The following is a 24,314-nucleotide window of genomic DNA, read 5'->3' on the forward strand; positions in this document are numbered from 1 at the left end:
TGGCGTGGAGTTCCCCCTCATGATTCATACCAAATGCCGTGGCTAGAATTGGCGGGAATCCAAGTCGGATCCCAGTCGCTTCTATGACGCGCTTGCTGGAATGTGCTTTTCCTATTCTAGCGAGTGCGAGATGTCACCGAGAATCAGCGCGATGCCGCCGTGCTGGAAACACATTCTCGACGACAGGTACAGTAATTGACAAAAGGGTGGTTGTTAAATGCAGGTATGAGTAAGCTTATGTGCCTAACCATGTGATGGAGGAGATTGAGCTACTGAACTGTGCTGCAATCAGGATTCTGCTATGCTTTGGAAGCAGTTCCTGAGATGCAGTGTTGCTCATCTTCCTTTAAAAAAGTAATTAGTTACAGTCAGGGCCGCTGATAGAAATCATGGGGCCCCGTACAGCCTACCTGACGGGGCCCCTTTCAGCTCCACCCCTGGTCCCGCCTTTAGCTCCACCCCTGGCCCCGCCTTGAAACTGTCTCTGCAGCACGTTACGGGATTGGCGGCATTGGTAGGCACCTGGAGCAGAGAACCGGGGGGGGGGGGGGGGCTGCCGTCTGAAATTTAAATTGAGAAGCGGGAGGGGGGGGTGGGCTGCCGTGAATTGAGAAGCGGAGGGGGGCCCTTTACAAATTATTAATAAAAATATAAAAATAAAAAAATATAAATAAATAAACATTTATAAAAAGAAAGGGGGGGTTGCCATTCAGGGCCCTGGGGACCTCCGGGCCCTTTAATTAAAAAAAAAAAAAAAACATTTATAAAAAATAAAAAAAAAGGGAGGGGGTTTGCCACATGGAGACCTCATGAGCCCTTTAATAAATATATATATATATATATATATATATATATATATATATATATATATATTAGAATAAAAAGAAAAAATAATGAAATAAAATATGAAAAAAAAAAGAATTTTTAAAAAAAGGGGGATTGCCATCCGGGGCCCTGGGGACCTTTAATAATATATATATATATATATATATATGAAATAAAAAAATATATAAAAATGTATTTATTTTTTTATAAAAAAAAGGGGTGTTTTCATTCCGGGCCCTGGGGACCCCCGTACCCCTAAGAAAAAAAATTGTCCCTTTAATAAAAAATAAAAATATATATATATTAGAAAAAATATATTTTTTTTTATAAAAAAAAAAAAAAAGAAAAAAGGGGGGTTGCCATCCGGGGCCCTGGGGGCCTTCGGACCCCTGGGGACCCCCGGACCTCTAAAAAAAACAAAAAAAAAAACAAAGGCCCTTTAATAAAAATTAAAATAAAAATATATTAAAAAAAATATATATAATGGCCCTTTAATTAAAAAAAAAAAAAAAACATTTATAAAAAATAAAAAAAAAGGGAGGGGGTTTGCCACATGGAGACCTCATGAGCCCTTTAATAAATATATATATATATATATATATATATATATATATATATATATATATATATATATATATATATTAGAATAAAAAGAAAAAATAATGAAATAAAATATGAAAAAAAAAAGAATTTTTAAAAAAAGGGGGATTGCCATCCGGGGCCCTGGGGACCTTTAATAATATATATATATATATATATATGAAATAAAAAAATATATAAAAATGTATTTATTTTTTTATAAAAAAAAGGGGTGTTTTCATTCCGGGCCCTGGGGACCCCCGTACCCCTAAGAAAAAAAATTGTCCCTTTAATAAAAAATAAAAATATATATATATTAGAAAAAATATATTTTTTTTTATAAAAAAAAAAAAAAAAAAAGGGGGGTTGCCATCCGGGGCCCTGGGGGCCTTCGGACCCCTGGGGACCCCCGGACCTCTAAAAAAAACAAAAAAAAAACAATGGCCCTTTAATAAAAATTAAAATAAAAATATATTAAAAAAAATATATATATTTTTTATAAAAAAACTAATTAAAAAAAGGGGAGTTGTCATCTGGGACCCTGGGGACCTCCGGACCCCTAAAAAAAAAAAAAAAAAAAAAATGTTTATTTTTATTTTTTAAAGGGGGTTGCCATCCGGGCCCCTGCTGGCCCGGGGCCCCCTACAACAGGGCCAGTTATACTGGCTTATCAGCGGCCCTGGTTACAGTTACAAATTACTTGTCTGAAAAAGTAATTGAGTTAGTGACTCAGTTACTACATTGGCAAAGTAATTAGTTACTCAGCAAAGTAACTGTCTTTTTTTTTGCTGGCGTATGACGACCTCCAATGGTGGATGCATTATTAACCACTTAAGGACAGCCTCCTGCACATATACGTCGGCAGAATGGCACGGCTGGGCACATGTACGTACAGGTACGTCCTGTACTAGTACCCAGCCGTGGGTCGCGGGCACGCTCCCGCGACCCGGTCCGAAGCTCCGTGACTGGGACCGCGGGACCTGCTGACCCGATCGCCGCTGGAGTCCCGCGATCGGTCCCCGGAGCTGAAGTGCATTGCTTCCCCGTTCTTCACTGTTCTTCACTGTGGCAGCAGCATCGATCGTGTCATCCCTTTTAGAGGGGGACACAATCGATGATGTCACACCTACAGCCACACCCCTCTACAGTAACTCCATCAGCGCCCCCTGTGGTTAACTCCCAAACTGCAATTGTCATTTTCACAATAAACAATGCATTTTAAATGCATTTTTTGCTGTGAAAATGACAATGGTCCCAAAAATGTGTCAAAATTGTCCATAATGTGTAGTAAAAAAATATTTTTTTATAAAAATGCAATAAAACTATCCCCTATTTTGTAAACGCTATAAATTTTGCGCAAACCAGCCAATAAACGGTTATTGCGATTTTTTTTTTTTTTACCAAAAATAGGTAGAAGAATACGTATCGGCCTAAACTGAGGAAATTTTTTTTTTGGGGGGATATTTATTATAGCAAAAAGTTAAAAATATTGCATTTTTTTTCAAAATTGTCGCTCTATTTTTGTTTTATAGCGCAAAAAAAAAAAAACGTAGAGGTGATCAAATACCACCAAAAGAAAGCTCTATTTGTGGGGAAAAAAAGGACGCCAATTTTGTTTGGGAGCCACGTCGCACGACCGCGCAATTGTTAGTTAAAGCGACGCAGTGCAAAAAGGGGCAAGGTCCTTTAGCTGCATTTTGGTCCGGGTCTTAAGTGGTTAATGTAGCTGGCAAGACATGCTACTTTACTGTCACATTCAAGGGGGCTTTAGTCCAAAGATTTGATCTGGATCTGAAGTGCTTCTACATACTGTAGCATCTGCAGGTGCCGGCACACCAGCAGTAACCAGCCCATGTGCTGAGTGAGTCTAATGGGAATTGTTCATAATTATCAACCAGCTGCTGCACCTGCAGGACTCTGGAAAGTGGCAGGGTATGCATCCCTTTAGACATGATTCCCTTTTGGGAGTATCTTATCAAAAATAAAAATTATCGCAGTATATGTCAAAATCTGGCTTTTATCTTGGTGCAGACTTCTGGGAAAATCAGTGAGCCAGTCATACAAGCAGGAAATAATGATTCATTGCTTTTTACAGGAAATTGCATCTCTGCAAAAGTGGAGTAATCCTTTTAATAAGCCTGTCTGGAAGAAGTGAAGAGACAGGGTGGTAACAGCTTTGTAAGAGCTGAAATTGGCGGCATACTTTCTAGTGGACGTGTCGACGTCAATCAATGTTTTTTTCAAGAGCGGTGTTTCCCGCGGTCATGGCAAGGAGTGCATTATGGCTTAAGCCATGGTTGGTGGATCATGTTAAAAAATTAAATAAAAAATGGTGCAAGACGCCAGAACACCGAGTAGACAGGATACAGCCATCTTAAGGGAGACCATTAGCAGGTCAGGTTGAATATCATCTGAAAAAAAAAATACTGAAAATTCCAGCATACAGGTGGCGACCCCCAAGTGGATACACGGATTCTACGGACTGGGGAAAAGATAAGTAATGAACTGGAGAAGTACCAAATCTTCATTATTGAAGTCTTAAAGATCTAAGGCTCCTGTCTTGAAAGAATGGCGGAAGTCCCTTTTAGGGGCGCACTAAACCAGAGGGTGCCTGTGTGAAGCTTCACACACATACCTGGATGGAAAACCTTCAGGATCAGTGGTCCATATCAGCTATATTGGTGTAACACTGGTGGAAGTTTAAGGGAGGTTAACCTTTCTAGTACAATTTTTATTGGAAAAGTATAACATCATGACAAACTCACCCATGCAGGGGCATAATTCAATGAGCATAACAATCATATAACTTTGAGAGATGGAAAGTTCACCTTTCAATCTCTTCCAGTCAGCCAGGCTACCAGCTTTGATGGAAAAGTAAAACATTATTTTCGAGTTTTAGCTGTTTAAAAAAAATAAAAAAACAAGCAATAGCAAAGGTTTTAGTTACCCAGAGGAGATGAGGATTCGGTTCCCCTCTGTTCCTAGCAAAAAAATGTAATAAAAAAATCTGTGCCCAGTTTAAAAAAAAAAAAAACTTGACAAGCAAAGGAAGTTGAAGTTGTGCAAGATGGAAAACCTCCAATCAATTACATCAGCCCTCAAAATTTCCACTCGCCTGCTAGCATTTGGCGAGTGGATTTAAGCTGGGGGCGAGTGATGACAGGGCTGCATGACCAATCTCCCTCCAATCTGTGCCTACACTTAGAGTCCCGATGAGATTGGCGGCCGAAGAGGAAAGGTGCATGCTCGGGAAAAGTAGTCTGGTGAGCCGCGCACAGGCAGAGCAGTACACAGGTGCTCTCCTTACAATTCTCATTAAGCCATGGGACCTAACAGTATGACCTCTCTGAGTCTGCCCCCCTCCCCCGGGCCCCGACCAATGTAGCTGGAGAGCAGAAAGTAATGAGTGAGGTGGAGGATTGCAAAAACTACCACTCCGGTGCAGCGCTCACTGAAAGTTGCCCTGACATGAGAGCGGCAGCCTTCTAGTTTGTGCAGTTTTCTTCTCCTTGTGCTGTATGTAAGTGTCTAACAGTTTAGCCTGAGCACTGTGAACAGACTGGTCTCAATGTGTGCTGTGCGCTGTCAGTGTGCGCTGTGCTATGGTGTCAATGGCTGTGCAGTTGTGTGGATCTCAGCGCTGGATTGTACTCCCTCCCGCTGTGCTGCAGCTTCTCTTCTCTCTGCCAGCCTGAATAAAAGGGGGAAGTGGGGACATGCAAGCGTGGAGCCGCACACACAGGCTCCTGATGATGAGATGAATGGGAGAGAGAGGATGGATGGGAGTTGCAGAGGAGACCGCAAGAGAATGGGGAAGAGACCCAGTTCTAGTGCCCTGTCCCTCTGGTCTGCCCCCAGTGCCCTGTCCCTCTGGTCTGCCCCCAGTGCCCTGTTCCTCTGGTCTGCCCCCAGTGCCCTGTCCCTCTGGTCTGCCCCCAGTGCCCTGTCCCTCTGGTCTGCCCCCAGTGCCCTGTCCCATTTTGTTAAAGTTGTTGGTAATATTTAATTTTGTAACTTGATTCTGCATAAAACATTGTCATTCCATGAGATAATCTACGAGGGCGTGTTTACAGGTGCAATTAGGTGCAGGGCAGTGTATGAATTAGGTGGGGCAACTGGTGGCGAGTAACTCTGGCTGGCTAGTAGCTCAGGACTTGAAATTTTGAGCCCTGAATTACATTATTCATAAACCTGGGAGACTGGATGCTCTGTAGGTTTATCAGACACCTACTTGTCCCAATTCATCCTCAATTCCTCTACCAGTTTGAGTCCCTCCCCGGGAGGTGATTCCTTTGGACGCCAGCAGGGAGGGCTGGGGAGCACACTACCAGCACTTTGCAGTCCAAAGCCATTGGCCATCCGAGACACAGGAGGTGGTGGTATCGAACATCCTAGAAATGAAAGCAGCATTCCAAGTCTTCCTGGCCTTCAGTCTTCTTCTGAAGGGGAAAGAAGTTCTGTTGAAGATGGACAACAGGATAGCAATCGCCTATATCAACAGGCAAGGTGGCACCAGAGGTCGCTCCATGATGCATGAAGTTCGCCCAGTCTTCGAGTGGGCGCAGCTGAACCTCTCGTGGCTAAGGGCGATGTATGTCCCAGGAGCCCAGAACCAGCTGGCCGAAATGCTAAGCAGAACCTTTGTTTTCCAACAACGAATGGACTCTGAGCCACCAAGCATTCTCCCTCATAACCAAAATTGGGGCATGCCGGATACAGATTTAGCATCAACACCAGACCAACGCAAAGTGCCAGAGGTATCTGACAAGAACCCCTTGCCCATTGGCAGAGGGGACGGACTGCCTACAGCATGACTGGAACCTTCGTCTGGGTTACATCTTTCTCCAGACACCTCTCATACCAAGATTTCTTCTCAGGCTCAAGAGGTCAGCATCTACAATTATAGCAGTCCTTCCTTTTTGGCTGAGGTGGCCATGGTTCACAACTCTTCTTCAGCTGAATACAGCAATGCCATCATGGCAGCATACAGATGCCCACCCATCTGAGGTGAGGAATATATATACTGAGAATACCTGGGCGGGGGCCCTCTCTGGGTTTAATAGCTATGCGGTCCTATCAGGTTGTGGAGGCGGAGCCACAACCCAAAGGTGTATGCTACCATGAAGATGCAACAGAAAAGGAAAATTACGGAAAGGTGAGTATACAATTTTCAGTTTTTCACCACATGCTGCTGCCTGGGAGGGAGAGAAAAACAGACAGACAGAGAGACAGACAGGCAGAGAAAGAGACCGGCAGAGAGACACACACAGGCAGAGAGAGAGAGACACACACAGGCAGAGAGAGAGAGAGAGAGACACACAGGCAGAGAGAGAGGGACAGAGAGAGAGAGGGAGACACACACAGGCTCAGAGAGAGAGGGAGACGCAGGCAGAGAGAGAGAGACACACACACACAGGCAGAGAGAAAGAGGAAGACACAGAGAGGGAGATTCACACAGGCAGAGAGAGAGAGACACACACACAGGCAGAGAGAGACAGCCAGAGAGAGAGACAGCCAGAGAGAGAGAGACAGCCAGAGAGAGAGACAGCCAGAGAGAGAGAGACATCCAGAGAGAGAGAGACACACACACAACAGAGAGAGACACAGCAGAGAGATAGAGAGAGACACAGCAGAGAGATAGAGACACAGCAGAGAGATAGAGAGAGACACAGCAGAGAGATAGAGAGAGACACAGCAGAGAGATAGAGAGAGACACAGCAGAGAGATAGAGAGAGACACAGCAGAGAGATAGAGAGAGAGACACATCAGAGAGATAGAGAGAGAGACACATCAGAGAGATAGAGAGAGACACACAGCAGAGAGATAGAGAGAGACACACAGCAGAGAGATAGAGAGAGAGAGAGACAGCAGAGAGAGAGAGAGAGACACAGCAGAGAGAGAGAGAGAGACAGCAGAGAGATAGAGAGAGAGAGACACAGCAGAGAGATAGAGAGAGAGAGACACAGCAGAGAGATAGAGAGAGAGACACAGCAGAGAGATAAAGAGACACAGCAGAGAGATAGAGAGAGAGAGACACAGCAGAGAGATAGATAGAGAGACACAGCAGAGAGATGGAGAGAGAGACACAGCAGAGAGATGGAGAGAGAGAGACACAGCAGAGAGACAGAGAGAGAGAGACACCGCAGAGAGATAGAGAGAGAGACACAGTAGAGAGATAGAGAGACACAGTAGAGAGAGAGAGAGACAGTAGAGAGATAGACACAGTAGAGAGAGACGCAGCAGAGAGATAGAGAGAGCGAGATGCAGCAGAGAGAGCGAGATGCAGCAGAGAGAGAGAGAGATGCAGCAGAGAGAGAGAGAGATGCAGCAGAGAGAGAGAGATGCAGCAGAGAGAGAAAGAGATGCAGCAGAGAGAGAGAGAGAGATGCAGCAGAGAGAGAGAGCAGAGAGAGATGCAGCAGAGAGACTGATTGGCAGAGCGCTAGAGAGAGGCTCCATAGTTAAAGAACACTGCTCTCTTTTCTCACAGAATGGCTGAAATAGTTACTAATGTACATGTTTTCCCTGCATTGGGAGTTTCTAACCTCAACTGCTGCTAAACTCAGTATGTAAAAGCTGGTAAACCTGAGATTTTTCACTGTTGTTTATCAGCTGTCAGTTTCCAGCGTACAGAAGAGGTTTTTTAACTGCCCCGTGTACATAAGGCATAAGAGGGGTGGCAAACTAATCCTATTTTAACATGAGAATTTGCCTCCTCAGACTGTAGGTTTGTCACTCAGTCTTATAGCCAGGCAGAGTTTCTTGTACAAAAGACCAGTTTATTTTTTATTTTTTGTAAAGTTAACAATTTATTTATTGGCCAAGAGAAGCCTAGTCACAGACCTGTGACCTAAGAAAAAAAGGAGTTTGTGTGGATTGTTTCCTTGTGGTGGTTGCATCTATGTTTTTTTAGTTTAGACAAAATATATTATTTCTGCTTTATTCCAAGACAGAAGAGGATCCAAACTACAGCACATCAGTAACAGACAATACAGTAGATGATTGCCTAGATGCACCATTTGCTTTTCAATGCTAGGTGATGGTAAATTTGAGTACAGTGAAGTGAGGCCCGGAGTGACAAGACAAAAGGAGAAAATAACAGAGGGCTGGGCATGATTATTCTGGAAGATGGACAACAGAGAGTTAAGAGGTGAAGGAGGAGGTGGCCGTAGGAGGTTTGGTGTAGTGGGGGGGAGGAGCCCTTTATAAGGGGGGCGGGGTGCACGTGGCGGCATTCGGGAAGTTTTAGCACGCAGGGAGGCAGGTTTTTTTCTCTGCTCCCTGCTTTTACAATGGAGAGTGTGGACTTACTTTTAGCTAGGCTGCGGGCGGCAGCTGCGTCCAAGGCTCCGGCTGGCTCGAGTCCCAGGTGGGTGGGCTGCTGGTGGATGAGGCGGGGGGTCGGGGGCGTCCGCGGTACTGTCACCACGTGCTCGGCGGTCGCGGCCCCCGGAGCGTTACTTGCCAGGCCCCAGTAGCAGAGTCCAGCGCCTGTCTAGGAGCTCCCCTGTGGACCCGTCGCCCGCTCCGGCGAAGCGCTCGTCTGCCTCGGCCGGAGGTGATGGCGGCCGGAACCCGACAACTGGGTTTGGTGGGTGGGGCTTCAGGCCACAATGGCACCCGATCCTTGCCCGCACAGCGTGGTCAAGCTGACCGATCGGTCCCCCCCTCCACTGTGGGGCCCTCGAGGGTGGAGATTCAGCGAGGGAGGTGCCATCCAGGACCGCGGCCGCCGGTTCCAGTGGGGGAGGCCGGAGTCCCCGGGGGTCGGCCGGACGGATGTGGGGGCCCAATCGGGGGCCCAGGTCCAGCTAGCAGCAGGTCGGGGACGGCGACGGCCAAGTCGCATGATGGACGATCCGCCTAGAGGCTGGGATTCACGGCCTCCAGGCCTTCCTCGCCTGGGGGCCGACGTCGCCGATGACGCCGGCCTGGGAGGAGAGATCAGACGGTGAAGCATCCGGATCGGAGGATGACGACTGTCGGGAGGAGGTGCCATCGGTGGAGACGCCTGCGACGGCTGTGAGGGACGTTCCCAGCCAGCCCAGTAAGTCTGTTTCCTTGTCTTCTGGGGATGTTGCTTCTGTGTTGTGTAACTTGGTGGGGGCGGGGGTCCACAGTTGGTTGGGGGTACGGTTGGGCAACATGCAGTGTCCTCGCCTGTTGGCCCGGGGGTGGCGGGTGATAGGCCCCTATTGGGGGGTTTGAGGGATCTGGTTCAGCGGTTCGCAGGAGGGTCTGTGACTCCTCCTCAGGCCGCGCCTTAGGTTGGTGTGTCGGGGGGCTTGCTGGTGGATCGGTGCCCTCGGCGGTGGGGGTGGCTGTTCCCATCGTGGGGGTCCGGGGGTGTTGCTGGATAGCAACTCGGGGGGTGACAAGGGGGTGGAGAAACCGGCAGTGGTCAGGTCTGATGTGGTGCGGATGGCGGACGCCGCCAAGTGTGAGGTTTATGTATGTTTCAAGGGTCCGTTGTGTGCGTATCTGAAGCAGGAGGTCAGGGATAAGATCGCGAAGGGTGAGTATATTGAAATCTTTTCCCTTCTCCTGCTTGAGAAGTTCAATTTGGATCGGGTCAAGCCAGACGATTCCAAGAAGGACGAGTAAAAAAGGAGGTATAGGTTGATTCCTCTGACTTTTAGTAATTGGTTGCAGGCGTTTGCGATCATGGCCAGCGTCATAGGGGAGAAGAGCCCGGAACATTGTTCTGCGCTGTTCTGCTATATGGATGCTATAGGGGAGGCTCACCAGGTCTAGGGGGGAACGGGGTGGTTGCGCAAAAACGAACAATTTTGTCAGAGGCGGGCTGTTTGGCCATCCCTGCGCTGAGATGATGTCCGCGCCACGGACTAATAGCCCGGGGGTACATCCACCTCTGATGCGGGGTGTGTTGGCAGTACAACGAGGGCTCCTGCAAATTTGGGGGAACCTGTCGTTTTAAACACGAATGCTCCGGATGTGGAGGGTCCCACCCCTTGTCCTGATGTGTTAAAAAGGGAAGCGGGCGGGGGACGCTGCTAGCAAGAAGGAGGACGCCAGTGAAGGGGGAAAGGATGCAACCTTTTCTAAATAGGTATCCGGATAGGGCTGCAGCGCGGCTACTCGCCTCGGGGTTCTCTGAGGGTTTTGTCATTCCGTGTTCTTTGTTGGAGGCGCCACCCTTGGCTAAGAACTTGCGGTCTGCTTTGGAGAACCCTGGGGTGGTATCCGAAAAGTTGGCGAAGGAGGTGGAATTGGGCCGGATGGGGGGGCCGTTTGCGGAAATACAATTGCCAAAACTGGTGATATTGCCCCTGGGGGTGGTGCCCAAGAAGGAACCGAACAACTTTTGCCTCATTCACCACCTCTTTTCCAAAGGGGGGGGTCGGTTAATGATGCCATCGATCCCGAGGAGTGCACAGTGTCATATATGTCTGTTGACGCGGCGGTGCAACGTTACGGAAAGGGGGCTCTCATGGTAAAGTCGGATATTGAGTCAGCTTTTGGCTGTTGGGTTGCCAGTGGCAGGGGGAGTGTTTTGTTGATCAGTGTTTGCCCAAGAGCTGCCCCATTTCCTGCGCTTTGTTTGAAACATTTAGTTCATTCTTGGAGTGGGTGCTCAGGGATGTGTCAGGCTCGGATTCGGTCATCCATTATTTGGACGATTTTCTGTGTGTGGGGCCTCCATCCTCCAATGTGTGTGCAATTTTGTTGGTAACGTTGCAGCACATTGCGTACAGGTTCGGCGTGCCTCTGGCACCCAACAAGACGGAGGGCCCTACCACGGTACTGAGTTTACTGGGGATCGTGATCAACTCGGAGGCAATGGAATTCAGGCTGCCAGGTGACAAGGTGGAGGATCTCCGGCTGGTGATCAGGGGGATGTTAGGGCGGAATAAGGTTCAGCTGAGGGCGTTGCAGTCCCTTTTAGGTAATTTGAACTTTGCCTGTCGTATCATCCCCATGGGCAGGGTGTTCTGTCGGCAGCTACAGCGGGGGCGAGGTCCCCGACTCATTTCTTTTGTCTGATGGGGGAACTAAAAGCGGATTTGCAGGTGTGGCACACCTTCTTGGAAATGTACAATGGGCGGGCACTTTGGATGTCGGGGCCTGTTAGTAACTTTGATCTGGAGCTAGTCACGGACGCAGCTGGCTCCACGGGTTACGGGGCTTTCTTCAAGGGACGATGGAGCGCGGCCTGAGTCCTGGGTGGCTGCGGGTTTTGGGAAGAACCTGGTGCTGCTGGAGCTCTTTCCGGTGGTGGTAGCGATCGAGCTGTGGGGGGACGAGTGCAGGAATTAAAAAATCAGGTTGAACTGTGACAACATGGGGGTGGTGCAAGTTATCAACCGTATTTCCGGATCCTCGTTGCCGGTGGTTCGGTTGCTGCACCACCTTGTGTTGCGCTGTTTACAATGGAACATCTTTCTGTATGCTGTGCACATTCCGGGTGTGGACAACAGAATCGGGGACGCCTTGTCTCGGTTTCAGTGGGACAAGTTCAGGGAGCTGGCTCCACAGGCGGACGGAAAGGGGGTGCCTTGCCCAGGGTGGATGTGGGTGCGTTGGAATCGCTGCAGGCTGGATCCGGAAGTCGGTGAGTGGCCTGACATGGGTGGCGTATGCAAAGGTCTGAGAAGAATGGTCTGTATTCAAATGGCTGGCGAATGCTGAGCTGAGGGAGGTGGAGCTGGGTTGGTTGGTGGTGAACTTTGTGGCCAGGCATATGGAGGGAGGGGGGGTCGGTGTCGGCCCTGGAAAAGAAGTTAGCGGGCTTAGCCTTTTTGTTTAAGTTGGAGGGCCGCGCTGATCTTACAAAAAGTTGTTGGGTTAAACAGGCGGTTAAGGGGTACAAGAAAAGTCATGTTCACAGGGACAGGCAGAGACCGGTGTCTTTTTGGGTCTTACAGAAGATTTGTGGTGTCCTGGGGGAAATTTGTTCCTCCGGCTATGAGGCGAGTTTATTTAGGGCTGTTTTTGTGGTAGCGTTTTTTGGGGCGTTTCGGGTGGGCAAGTTGATTAGCCCTTCCAAAAAGGTGGTGGGGGGATTACAGGTAGAGGACGTGCGGTCTTTGGAGGACAGGGTGGTTTTTAGGCTTCGTCGTTCTAAAACGGATCAGAGGGGTAAAGGGGTTGATGTGTTTTTGTATGCTTTGCCGAGTTCGGGGGTCTGCCCTGTGCGGACAGTGCGGGAATTTCTGTCAATACAACCGGGGTTGGTGGGGCCGTTCCTGATGCATGGGGATGGTTCGTTCGTATCACAGTTTCAATTTGTGCCAATGTTTAGAAAATGTCTGAGAGCTGGGTTTGCTGATCTGCAATTTGCCTCGCACTCCTTCCGTATAGGGGCGGCTACTGAGGCGGCCCGGTGCGGGTTGGATGAGGCGGCGGTCAAAAGGATCGGGCGGTGGGAATCCAGGAGATTTTGTTCCTATGTGCGCCCACACATGGTGCTGGATTGAAGGGGTGGTTGTTGGAATGGACTGGGGGGAGGGGGTCACGGTAATTCCGGGGGATGTGGTTTTAGGGCTGTTTCCTGACGGTCACTGCTGCCGTTTTATCTTTCAGATGGAGGTCATTCACGCCTCGTTTGGATCATGGGGCATTCTTTTGTTTGCCGGTGGGCCAGGAGAGCAGATGCTAGGCCGGAGGGTAGACAGTTGGGGATTTCCAGGTGGGAGGCGAGGATTAGGTGGCTGGGGATTCCGGGGATGGGGTGGGGCAGGGTGCTGCCGGAGGTGCAGCGCTATACCCGGCTCGACCGACCTCCCGACGTGTTGGTGTTACACGTGGGGGGGCAATGACTTAGGAATACGGCCAATAGGGGATTTGATCTCAGCCATTAAAGCGGATGTTCTGACTTTCCGCGCGGCTTTCCCAGGTATGTTGCTGGTGTGGTCTGACATTGTCGCTCGGACCACCTGGCGCATGGCAATGTCGGTGGCTAGGATCAACAAAGGGAGGATCAAGGTGAACAAGGTAGTGGGGAGGTTCGTGGGGAGGCACGGGGGTTTAATTGTTCGTCACACAGAGTTGGAGGTTAATGCGGGACTGTACCTGCTCGGAGATGGTGTTCACCTAACCGATGTGGGTATGGACTTGTGGGCACTAGGTTTACAGGAAGGGATTCAGAGAGCCCTGCAGGTGTGGAGGGGTCCGTAAGGAAAAGGGGGTTTCCCTTTCGGCCTGTGGCGGTGTCCTTTGGTCTTTGATGGTGACAGTTAATAGATGTAATGGAAATGGTGGGGGGCTCATCGGTGGGATGGACCCCTTCTGGGGTTATTCCAGTGGAACGGTGTCCGCTGGAATACGGTTATGGTGCACTGCGGGGTAAAAGGGGTGTCTCCGAGCTGGAGTCGGCTGGAGGTTAATGGTACCGCAGTGTAGTTGGGGAATGAAAGGTTAAGTGGGGTTGCTATCAAAGACCGATTAGATAGGTGTTAATAAAGTTGTTTTGGTTAAAATGTTAATGAATAAAGTTTTGGAATTATTTGGAATTATTTAAATTTAAATATTTAATTTTGAGTTTGAAAAATAAAATAGGCTGTTGTGGCCATTTTACTCCAACTTCTGTGTCTCTCTCATTAATGGGTAAATAGGGAAGGTTTAAAAGGGGGTAAAGGGTTAGGAGAACGGTTGGGCTATCTGATCTACACTAGTCATGGATTCTTAGGCCCCATGCACACGAGACGCCAGTGCAAACTCTGCTGACCACATGTTTTTTTAAAGGCTGAAACCGGCGTTTATAAACGCAGTTTTGCCGCGATTGCAGTCTCGTTTAGCAGTGTTTTACTGCATTTGCGTCTAAAGGAGTTTAGTTAAGAAACACCATAAGACCCTCCCTATGCTCAAAAAACAGTATTATTTAACCATTTCAGCCATTTTGTGAGACCAGAGTAAGTAGCAGCAGCTGAAAGAGCAGCAGTGTACTTGTATTTAGCATGTCCCTTGCCACATCACCTGCCACAAGCTGTGGATTGTCCACTTGCCACGTCACCTGGCCACGTCACCTGCCACAAGTTATGGATTGTCCACTTGCCATGTTACCTGCCACAAGTTGTGGATTGTCCACTTGCCACGTCACCTGCCACAAGTTGTTGCTTGTCCACAATGCAATGCAAGCAATTATATTTTTTTAAAGGTTTTTCATTATTTGCCATAATTTTTGAGATTTCTAATGTAAAAAAAATAGGTCACCTTTAAAAACGCTTATAAACGAAAACGTGGCAAAACACCGGTACCGCGTTTAGCTGCGTTTTACGTCTGAAACATGGAAATCTTTTGCGTCTGAACCCATTTTTTTGCTTCTGGAAAAACGAGGTTAAATACAACTGCCTAAAAATGATGGACACATATAATAAAATATTGAATGCGTTCAGGGGCAGTTGAAAAAAGTGTCCAACTGCCTCTGAACGCGCATTTAACAGCGTCTCGTTTGCATGTTATAGTCATAAGGGATTGGGGCTTCAGAATTTATGCAAAGCTAGCAAAGTTAGCCATTTTGTTTATTTACGGATAAACAAATGAGAAAATCTGCACAGAAAATCCGATCTTTGTAATTATATTTCTGTATGGAATTGAAGACCTGGCCTATTCTTACACTTTTTGTTTACATGTAAAAATCAGATTTTTTTTTTTTTTGCTAGAAAGTTACTTAGAATCCCAAAACATTGTAAATATATTTTTTTAGCAGAGGCCCTAGCCAGGAGAAAAAAAAATTGTGGTTGTTGCAATTTTTTATGTCATATGGTATTCAAACAATTTATTTTGGAAAAAAATCTAAGAATTTTAATGCAAAAAAAAACACAGTATACAGTATAACCACATTTTTGGGTAAAATATGAAAGATGATGTTACGCTGAGTGAAGAGATACCTAACATGTCACGCTTTAAAATTGTGCACGCTTATGGAATTGCGACAAACTATGATACCTAAAAGTCTCCAAAGGTGACACTTTAAACATTTTTACAGGTTTCAAGTTTACAGAGTTTAGGTCTAGTGCTAGAATTATTGCTCTTGCTATAATGTTCGTTGCGATACTGCACATGTGTGATACGTTTAGATATGCGTGCGCAACATGTCGAGCATAGGAGGACAAGGGCACTTTAAAAAATGTTTTATTATTATTATTTAGTTTATACATTTTTATTTTGTATATTGTCCCTTTTATTTATTATCACTTTTATTCCTATCACAAGAAATGTAAACATCCCTTGTGATTGAACTAAAGCAGGACAGGTCCTCTTTATGGACACATCCATGGTTTATAAGAAAAAAAAAACCTTGATCTCATGCTTTCCAGAAAAAAAAAAAATCTGCCCTAACCGGAAGTGACGAAAATGCTTGTTGCTTCCGGGATCCAAGACCATAAAGGTGATCGGAGATAATTTGGTTCTGCGAACAATAGCTGGCGCAACTGTCGGATGGGATCCTGGTTTCCCACCAGGACAGGAGAGCCTGGAGAGACACCAGAGAGTGGGAGGGGGGGTCAACTTTTGTCTCCTGTAAAAGTAATCCAGTGGCAATATAGCCGCTAGCATTGATTTTACTTTGTAGAGCATCGCTGGCTGAAGATAATGATACTGGGTTTGTGGCTGACAGTTACGTACATATACATGATTTGGCAGCAATTGGGTATAGGAGGAGGGTGGGATCAGTTAGCTTGGGTAAAAGGCGCAACAAGTGCTATTTGCTTTAAACTGTACTTATCCTTTAAAGGCATGATATATAGGGGGAACGTGTTTGTGGTGCCCCCTTCACTTAGTGCCTTAAGCACATATTAATTTTGCTTAACAGTTAATCCAGCCCTGAGTGTAATAAAGGTGTAATTGCAATTGCTCACCAGGGTCGCAAAGGTCGCACTTGCAACAGGGCCCTGGTGTTCTGCCACTGTAGGGGGCCCCAAGCAGTGTTGCCACTGAAAAAAAAAGTGGCCGTAAAAACTCCACTTCTCCCTGACGACCTTCTCCCACCACGCTCCTCCTTGCACACCTGACCAGTGGACCACCCCCCCTGCCCGAGCAGAGCTCAGCCGATTTGACATTTGGCTGGCTCCGGAACTGCGCATGCGTGCAGTCCAGGAGCTGGCTGGTTAGTAATTGGCTGGGTTTGGGTTGAGCAGGGGTCGGCTGCTGCTGGTCAAATGGGCAAGGTGTGGGGGGTTGAGGGAAGGAGAGGAAGCTCGGGACAAGGCACCTTACCTTTTGAAAAGGAACTGCAAGGAGGGGGCGCGGGGAAGAGATGGCCCAAACCCCACAGGCACTTACAGGTTAGGGCTCTGTAGGGCAGTCATTCTCTCTGTGTAGGGTCACTGATGTAAGGGGTGAGTGGAGACCCTAAGGAAGGAGGGACACTGATATAAAGGTTCCCCTTTCTACCAATGTCCTCACTCTCCTCTTACATCAGTGAACCCCTTTATCTTAGTGTATTCACTCTGCAGACTCTGGTGTAAAGGGGAACTCTGATGAATGAGCGTCCCCTTACATCATAGTTTCCAGCATTCCCCTTACATCAGATTTAGAGTTCACTCTTAGGCCCCTTTCAGATGGAGCGGAATCGGTAAAGTATGTAGTGAGAACCTGCGCTGGGATATGATTGATGATAGGCTGCTGCCCCCCTAAATCTATCCCTAAAAGGATAAATAAAAATATATAAAAGACAGGATTGGGGTGGTGGCGCTGCCTGGGTGCAATAGTGACCACTGTGTACCCTATGGATGGGTTCCCAAAACAGGGGACAGGTACAATATGTGTGGGGCACCCCGACTAAAGAGATATAGCAGTTATATACAGAGGAATCTGTGTATATAATGACAATACGCAAATGGTACTGATAAATACTGTGCAGGAAAATGTGTGCTGATAAAGGTTAAGCAGTAAATAGATATGCAAAGAGATGATTGTCCATGTACTACAGATGAAACACTATACTAGTGCCTGGGCTGCTGCCCCCTGTAGGAAAGAAACATGCAATCCTATATAACCACTCTAAATACAAAAATATGCCAGATAGATGTCCTGGGTGATCAGTGGCTTAACAGTCCTCACAGTAAATAAAAAACCAGATCATAGGTGGAACACATATAAAGAAAGTCTACAATTTCTTAATACGAATAAAGCAATAAGTCCGTGTCCATTAATAACATATCCAATAGAAGTGTCTGCAAACATCAATAATAGCTTCTTTCCTACAGGGGGCAGCAGCCCTGGCACTAATATAGTGTTTCATCTGTAGTACTTGGACAATCATCCCTTTGCATATCTATTTACTGCTTAACCTTTATCAGCACACATTTTCCTGCACAGTATTTATCAGTACTATTTGCGTATTGTCATTATATACACAGATTCCTCTGTATATAACTGCTATATCTCTTTAGTCGGGGTGCCCCACACATATTGGAATCGGTAAAGTGGATCTGCCCGATTAGCGTGGAAACTCTCCGCTGATCCCTGCAGGCGGATGACAGGTCTGTGTCCACTCTGCTGATGCAGAGGGGACACAAACACAGCTGGCTGCTCTCTATGGGGTGGTTGGATGGAAATGAACCGCCTGTCTGTTTCCATCCTACTTTTTTTCTGATCCGCTGGACTGTCATCCGTCTGTTTTTAGCAGACTGGTTTAGATCAGATGGTGGCGGGTGTCTGCTGACATCCACTGCTCTATAGACAACAATGGGTGGTCCGATCGGGTCTGCCTAAAAAAAAAAAAAATGGGACAGGCGGAACCGATCAGTCCACTGGTGTGAAAGGGGCCTAAAGAGTTCCCCTTTGCTTCAGGGTCTTTGCAAGGCAAACTCTGACTGAGTACTCTGATGTACTGTAAAGGGGAACTTGATGTAAAAGAGGCTCTGGGAACTCTGATGTAAGGGGGATACTATTGTAAGTGCAGGAAGAGGGCCCGTGCAGAACATGTGAAAGGGATCCGCTGCGGAAACCGTTGTAAAGGGACCTGCAATGGGAGTAAAGGTTCTAGTTATGCCTCTGATCATACATACATATATATATATATATAATGTGTATATGTGTATATATATATGTATATGTAGCGCCTGTGTACTTTTCAGTACAGGTGCTATACTAAATTTAGTGGGGAATGAGAGAGTTACTTGCTCTCATTCACTGATTTGTTAAATGTGGCTGTCGCCAATCCTGGATTGTCCTGTGGGTCAGTCTGTGCGTCCAGAGATACGGTTTAATCTCTGGACGGCAGGTGGCGCCAGAGGGGTCCAGGCGGAGCCACTTCTTCCCAGCAGCCAATGAGAGGAGTTAGACCTTGCTGTGCATGCTGGGGAGGGGTATTTCTGTGGCGGAGGCCGTGTTTTCTTGTTCTTCGCGGGTTCCTGGTTCCAGGTGCGGCACCCACCTTTAGGGTGTGCGCACATCACGGGACCCAGCGTTATGGCCTACGCGGAGTTCCTGACTCTGGGCTCCTAAGGCCTACGCGGAGTTCCTGACTCTGGGCTCCTAAGGCCCAGAGCAACTGATGCTACAAAGGGGCCCCAGTGACTTACTGGGTTCCCCCATCTCTATTGAGAAGATCCCAAGCGAGATGTGCTGTTCAGTGGGGGATCGGTCTGAGGAGAACCCGGAGGCAGGTGATCCAATAGGGCTTGAACGAACCATCGGGGATCTGGGTGACCGGACACTGACAGGTTACATTCAGACTGTCAGTCGGTGACCCCCAAAAGATACATTGGGAGAATTCGCTCTACCATTCAAACTTTCAAGTACTAGGCCTGTGGCAGAGGTCTCATCTTTAAACCCAAATTTAATTAGAGCCAAGTCTGTGGCAGAGACTTGTTCCTTCCCAGAAGTTCTAAGTGGCGCTCTGGCTGCCAGGTTCGTGAGAGGGACCTGTCCAGGGGCACTTTACCCACTCCGGCTGAAGTGGCGACGAGGAAGGAGTTGCTATTGAAAGCAGGACTGCTTTTACCTATCCATAGCCTGATTCTGCGAAGTTCATTTCTTCTTTCACCAACCTATCCTGTCTACTTCAAGTTGACATGTTGGTCGTGTTTGACCAAGAAAATAAAGCATTGAAAATGTCAACAGTCTGGACATTTTATTACTGCTCTCATTGCCGTCATCATCCCTAGACACATCACAGAGGTATTGAAAAAATATCAGAAATAGTCGACGAATTATTCTGATCCTAGCGCTCAATGGAAAAATGAAAGATTGTTTTACCCAGTAAAAAAGCAGCTATTATAATAAAATGGTACTAAAAAAACAATGTATTATTAAAAGATATTAACAAGACACTAACAGCGCTGGAATGAGCCTATAAATTGGCTTATGAGTCTAACACCCATATACTGCAAATGTTACTTGAGTAATTGTCTTTAGGACTATATATGCAACGGTGGATACCCCTAGTAGATATATAGCAGGGATTCCTACTCCTTACAGTCCCATTACTAATAGTCCATGCAATTCCTCAGATATCCATTCTCTTGTTAGAAGTAATCTCAAGGTGTAGGCACTAATCTGCTTGAATGCTGATAGGATCTCTCTGTGATATCCCCCTTAAGATTTTGTACTCACCAAAATGTAGTACTTTAAAGCATTGGATACAACCACTTGTAGTAATCACACATCGGCTCTCCTCCTCTGGTGTATGGTGATGATGATCTGTATGCTCTAATCTGTGTAGCTTGGCAGACATGCAGGGAAGCAAAAGAAACTTTGCATGGTGTAAAATCCTTTTTATTTAAATAAAAAGCCCCTGCTACCCGCTCATGCTTACACAATAAAAAGATAAAATAAGCTTGTCATGAAGGCTGCTGCCTCTGCTCACTCAGAAATATGGCTCCAATGTTTTGGCTCAAGTTTTAATTCGTAAGTCCCGGGTAGAAGCAAAGCCGCCTCACAGTCTGAATCGTTGTGTAGTCACGCCCTGACGCGTTTCGTGATAGGTCCACGTCTTCAGAGGGCGTGACTACACGTGTTGGTACTGTATGTCTTATTTATACTGGGGAACTCTCCTTCAATTTCCTCCCCTCTCCCAGCCTCATTGGTCGCCCGCTGACAGGTCCGTGGGGAACCTCCCCATCAGCTGGGCACCGTTCGTCTGAGTCTGCTTGACGCTACGTGTGCCGCTCACAGCTGATTGGCCCGCGCCGGTCACATGGTCGGAGAGAACAGAGTGCAGAGCTCCCGCCCCTCTGCTTCGCTGGTTGGACGTACGTCGTCAGCCCCAGTAGGAATCCACCCACTCAGCTGCTCGTGCTTTCCAAAGGCACAAACCAGCCCTCGTTTTAGCTTCCGCTTATGTCGGCTGCTGTGTCTTGTCAGCGAATGGATACTTCCACTCCTGTCACTCGTATCTGATTAAGGAGCCGTGTATCCTTCCTTATTAACCCCTCAGGACCAGTTGCTCCTCTCGGATTGTCATTGGTCCTGAACAGGCAAGTTAAGGGACCATGTTTGATATCAAAAATAGCATTTCTTTAAAAAAATCCATATTTTAAAATCACATGTTGTTTTTAAAAAAAATAATTATAATTTTATAAAAACTATTTTCTATATGTAAATATATATATGTCGGTGATGTTATGTATAAGGCTGTCGCCCTATTACTGTGTGAGCAGACACTTGTATCAACCGAAAACATTTAAACATTATATAGAAAAATAATAATAGCATCCATCATAAATCTAGTTATTGTACAACCTCTAATATTTGTCCACAACAATTGTACATAACTTATTTTTAAAGGAGATAATGATAATGATTCTCCTGACAGTGACCATCGTTACCATCTTACTTGTAGAACTAGACCGTCCCCCACAGATGGAATGCAGTGGCTACTACTTGCAATGTACTATCCATGCTGTACATCACTGCATAGACATTAGAAAAACAATAAAAAACTAATAACCATCAGTGGGGTGACATACCAGTTCCAGAGTGGGGTGACACTCTGAATCGTTCTAAAAATATACAGTAAAAATGAAATTAAATAAAATAAATTAAAAACTAAATTAAATTAAAATAACCCTAAAGCTTTATAATAGGGGAAAAAAATGCCTTGATCCTATGCTAATATGAATATTTTTATTTTTAATGGTTGCTGATGAAACAGTTGAGGTCCACATCTATATTCAAGCCATTCGGACTAAGAGTGTTGGTCATATACAGCCATTGTGTTTCGCGTTTCGAAATTTCTCGGATTATATTGGCCCCCCGCCAGTTGGGGCCTACACGATCTATCCCCCAGAACTTCAATCCTATGGGGTTCTTGTCGTGCTTCTTCAGAAAATGTAACGAAACGCTATGTTCCTCATAACCAATGGTGATATTATATATGTGTTCAGACACTCTTTTAGATAATTTTCTTTTTGTTCATCCTATGTACATTAAGCCAAGGATTTTACACCATGCAAAGTTTCTTTTGCTTCCCTGCATGTCTGCCAAGCTACACAGATTAGAGAATACAGATCATCATCACCATACACCAGAGGAGGAGAGCCGATGTGTGATTACTACAAGTGGTTGTATCCAATGCTTTAAAGTACTACATTTTGGTGAGTACAAAATCTTAAGGGGGATATCACAGAGAGATCCTATCAGCATTCAAGCAGATTAGTGCCTACACCTTGAGATTACTTCTAACAAGAGAATTGATATCTGAGGAATTGCATGGACTATTAGTAATGGGACTGTAAGGAGTAGGAATCCCTGCTATATATCTACTAGGGGTATCCACCGTTGCATATATAGTCCTAAAGACAATTAATCAAGTAACATTTGCAGTATATGGGTGTTAGACTCATAAGCCAATTTATAGGCTCATTCCAGCGCTGTTAGTGTCTTGTTAATATCTTTTAATAATACATTGTTTTTTTAACATCACAGAGGTAACTTAAACACGCCGATCCCAAATTTAACCAGCGGCTCCTCCGGGGGTAGTGCGATATATATATATATATATATATATATATATATATAAATAAAATATATGTCACATTTTTGCTGAATATTAAAAATACAAAATTCTCATAGACAATATGGAACTTTATGAAACATGAACCAATAGTAATTTAAAAGCATATAATGTCACCACTTACCTATGACTCTATATACAGAGATAAAAAGCAATGTCAAAAGTATGAAAGCTGTATTCCACACCCAAATGTTTGGATCAACAGCAGATATTCCCAGAAACATGAAAACAATAGTTTCAGCTCCACTTGCCAACATCTTCATAGTATATCTCACAGTAGTAGCAGATTGTTCAGAAATATTGGCTTTTACATATTTTTGGCAAAAAATTCCACAAAATGTAATCCTGAGATAAAAAAGAAGTTGTTGTTAAGGATACTGGTTTTATGGCTAGATCAATGGTATTTTCTGTATTTTATAAAAATGTTCTTAGCCTAAAAAAAATTAAAACTAATGCAGCAATCACATCTAAGGATTAGTAAGCTGTAATATAAGGCTTCATTTACACTAGCAGCTCCTAAACTCAACTCCATAAAAGCCTGTGTCAATGTACACATAGGCTTTTAGCAGAGTTTAGGAGCTGCTGCGGTTAGCTGAGCTTCAACCTCCCTCTCCTGAATCTTCCAAGAAGAATCTTGTTCAGGATAGGAACATTTTGACCGCTGGCTGCAGAAAAACGCAAAATACGGCAAAAACGCTGTAAAAATCGATTTTGCCACGTTTTGCATTTTCCCTGTGGCCGCAGTATAGGACTACCAAGTGTACATGAAGCCTACAGATATTTCATGTTTACTATGTAAAATAGGTTCTTCAGAAATCGGTTATAAAACTTGTGGTCTAGACTTGCTGGTCCTTCTCAACTAAAAAAATTGATATGTCCTCCGAATATGACATTCGCCACTATGGAATTTATGGTCACATAAAATGAAACGGTGAATTTATATTTTGCATTATTGGAATTGTTACATTGGAGGATTGCTTGGTGTCCCTTAAAAAAATGATCATAATGTTAATATGTTTTAAAGTATAATTATACTTTAAAACACATTAACATTTTGAATATTTCTAGGGACACCAAGCAACTTTCCAAGTATAACTTGCTACCTCTATCTTTTCTTTCCATGTGCTTTGAAAGCAGTTACCACAGATCCAGACCAGAGAAAGCCTTGTTTTATGTACATTCAGTCTGTCTGCAATCTGTATTGATCAACAACAGTGTAATAAAAAGTGAGGTTACTGGTTTCGGTGTCTTCAGTACTAGAAACCAGGAGTGAGAATTACTAATCAGCACTGCACTAGTAATAACTACGACCCCGTTCATTTTGGGATTGTGGCAGAATCAATATGATTTTGACCGTGATCTCAAAACGTACTAAAATTGCAAACGCAGGGTCAAGTGCCATGATTTTCAAAAGCACCTAAAATGCGGTGCGTTTTCGCAGGGATTGTTGTGCGATTTATCCTGAGGCAATCTCATCATGTGAAGCTTGTTACCCAAAAAGCAGGAGCTGCTTTTGGGTGACAAGATGCACGTGTTACGATGTGCTGCGATTGCCGTGTGAAAATCATGGCAAAATGACATTGCTTTTTTAGATGCCATTAAAAATATTGGGATTTTGCGTTTTTCGATTGTAGTGTGTTTTGAGATTGCAGGCAAAATTGCAGCGATTCTGCTGCGGTCCCAAAACACCTAGGTGTGAACAGGGCCTAAAGAAACGGTTAACAAACTCCTCAGAAAATGACCTACATATGTTTGTTTAAGCCACCATATACCTATTCCTCTGATTTAGAGCATGGATTTCTAAAAAGGTTGCGATTCCTATGAATCTATGGCAGGCCTACAATCTATGTCTCCTGCAGCATGTTCCAGTCTCTAACAACTCCTATCGCATCGTCTGTAGCTTCTGAACTTCTGCTGCTGCATGTCTGTAGCCTATTAAAGCGTTACTAAAGGAACATTTTTTTTGTCATACTTACTTTTGTCATAC

At 45.5% G+C, this 24,314-nt stretch overlaps 1 protein-coding gene across 3 annotated transcripts in view; it reads right to left on the minus strand.

Moving 5' to 3' along the window:
- The window catches only part of SLC9A3 (solute carrier family 9 member A3), a 714,882-nt gene that overhangs the window by 232,139 nt on the left and 458,429 nt on the right, over nt 1-24,314 (minus strand). For all 3 annotated transcript variants that reach the window (XM_040353440.1, XM_040353441.1, XM_040353442.1), the window contains exon 6: nt 22,452-22,672. In XM_040353440.1, coding sequence (XP_040209374.1) covers nt 22,452-22,672 — 221 coding nt within the window. The remainder of the gene's footprint in view (nt 1-22,451; nt 22,673-24,314) is intronic.

Source organism: Rana temporaria, chromosome 5, assembly GCF_905171775.1.
Source record: "Rana temporaria chromosome 5, aRanTem1.1, whole genome shotgun sequence".
NCBI classification, from domain to species: Eukaryota; Metazoa; Chordata; class Amphibia; order Anura; family Ranidae; genus Rana; species Rana temporaria.